Source organism: Olea europaea, chromosome 12 (genome assembly GCF_002742605.1).
Source record: "Olea europaea var. sylvestris chromosome 12, O_europaea_v1, whole genome shotgun sequence".
Taxonomy (NCBI): Eukaryota; Viridiplantae; Streptophyta; class Magnoliopsida; order Lamiales; family Oleaceae; genus Olea; species Olea europaea.
Window position 1 is genome coordinate 19,424,874 of NC_036248.1, and position 2,233 is coordinate 19,427,106.

General features: G+C 35.7%; 1 protein-coding gene across 1 annotated transcript; it reads right to left on the reverse strand.

The window, feature by feature from the left end:
* Nucleotides 1–892: 892 nt before the first annotated feature.
* On the reverse strand, nt 893–1,949 carry LOC111406002 (steroid 5-alpha-reductase DET2-like). Its single transcript, XM_023035163.1, has one exon. The coding sequence runs from the start codon at nt 1,440–1,442 to the stop codon at nt 1,002–1,004; it is 441 nt and encodes a 146-aa protein (XP_022890931.1). The 5' UTR covers nt 1,443–1,949; the 3' UTR covers nt 893–1,001.
* Between the last annotated feature and the right edge of the window lie 284 nt (nt 1,950–2,233).

Genomic DNA, 2,233 nt, shown 5'->3' on the forward strand with positions numbered 1-2,233 from the left:
CTTAAAAATTTTTGGATAAAGATATATGTACAAAATATTGTACAAAATGTTTGACAAACTCGACAAGTTGTGGCCCCCTATTGGAGGGGCGGTTGTGGGGACAGTCGTCCCTCCAATAGGGGGCCACCACTTATCGAGCTTGTCAAACATTTTGTAGATGGGTTTGTTAATGTAGCATTGTCCAAGAATTTTTATGATAAATCAGAATACTAACTCGGAGAATTTAATGATTTTTAAGAACAAACTATTTTTTACTATACGTATGTCCATTCCCTAGGTCACTCTCTAGATATGGTTGTAGCTATTCCATATTACTTAAGATTGTTGAAAATAATAATAAATGGTGTATATCCGATTTTATTTAATGGTTAAAGCTTCCAATCAAGTTATTCTAACCTAGCATTAGAACAAGCACAAGTTGTTGTCAACAATAATTTAATGAAATAGTGCACGTGAGATATTGATGAAAAGAATGGATGTTACTTACACGTGAAAAGATGTGTTGAAAATAATATTTAAAAAATAATGCTTTCTAACTAGTATAAGTGATATTACAATATTATCGTAAAAATCCTTAAATGATATACTCAATTAAAGGTAGCAAAAGATTTTAATTAATCTTATAACTTACTGTCATTCATGCCATCTAGAATGTAGTACCGCTAGTACTAATTAGCATTACTCATATTTAAATGATATACTTGTGACATTATGCAATTTATGCAATGACTTCATAATGTGCTGAAATATGGCGAAAAGAAATTTCAAAACCTTCCAAGTACGAGTTCCCTTTCGTATGATTCAATAATAGCTTTATATAATAAACCGCGTGCATTATTACTCATTGTAAAGCAAAAACCGGGTAGAAGGGAGGATTATACCAAGATACGGGTCATAAACAATGCAACCAAATCGAATTGAACGTAAAAACTTGTCAAATGCTACAACATAATTACAATGATATTATTCTCTCAGCTTTTGGTGATCCATCACCTAACTATTTAGAATACGTAAGGAATTAGAACCTTTACATGTGTAGGAAAGTCTTCAAACTTAGACTGGTACCATTGCCTAGTGGCACAACTCCTTCCCATCAAGTACAAAGCAGTGCCCAATGTAAAACAAAATGGATATAGCGTTTGGGAAATGCATGAAATCCCTAGAAACCCAATTATCTCAAAAAGATAGTGTGGGCATATGACTAAACTAAAGAGACCACCTTGGGGAATTTTGTAACTTTTGTCACCCTTAGTTCTCAATTTTGAGAGAAGGTAATGGTGGTAGAAATTGCCACTAATTCCCACCAAAAACAATAGAGAACCAACATACTTGAGATCTGTTTGGGGTTCAGGAAGTCCTTGGATTAGATGATGAGAGTAAATCATGGAGGCTGAGTTGATAAAGTAACTGAGAGATATTGCAGTTGCAGCTTCAGTGTCCATCCAACTGCTAAATTTGTGAACAAACAGCACCTACCAACCAAAATAAATATACAAACAAAAGAAAAATTATGAATTAAGATGCAACTAGAATCGTTATGATAATTCAACTGTTCATCAAACGGAGGCGCTAGCCACTTAAGATGCATGAGTGTGAGTATGTGTGCATGAGGGGGAGAGTGGGAAAGTATGACACAAATACATATCTAAACGGAAATAATTTGCAGCTTGCCATAACTTAATTTCAGTTTATAAAACCTTGTAAAGAAGAATTTTCAGGGTCTTTATTGATTGAATTAATTGAAATTTTCACTCCAATGATCCGTAACTCAATCACAGTGGAACAAGTCCATTATCCATAATGTAAGTGCCAAGTTTTGTGAGTGTTTTGGTCAAAACTATGGTCACAAGCCCTTTCTATTTTTGGTGTATTATCACGCTATCCATGATTTCTCTTCAAGTTTCTCCTTCTCACTCATTACAACATATGTAGAGGGGTGGCTATCCCAAAAAAAAAAAAAAAAAAGAGGTTGAACCCCAACCTTGAGGGCCCCCACCGCCTCGTTCCTAGAGTTTTGTGAGGGAGGTAAATCCCGGGATGTGCCCTAACAGGTCAGGGAATAAGAGCTACTTGTACACTATATCTACAAGGAGTCCAATTTCATGTTTCAAGAATCGAACCGCAACACTGCGACTGCCAACAAGACATGAGATAACCCCACTTCTGTTCTTTACACCACTAGGCTATGCCCCGTGGGGCTATATAGAGGGTTATCAAGAGTTATGGAAGGTTG

Excerpts from the sequence above, each read along its gene's own strand:
- LOC111406002 (XM_023035163.1), bottom strand. The coding sequence starts at position 1,442 with ATGGACACTGAAGCTGCAACTGCAATATCTCTCAGTTACTTTATCAAC.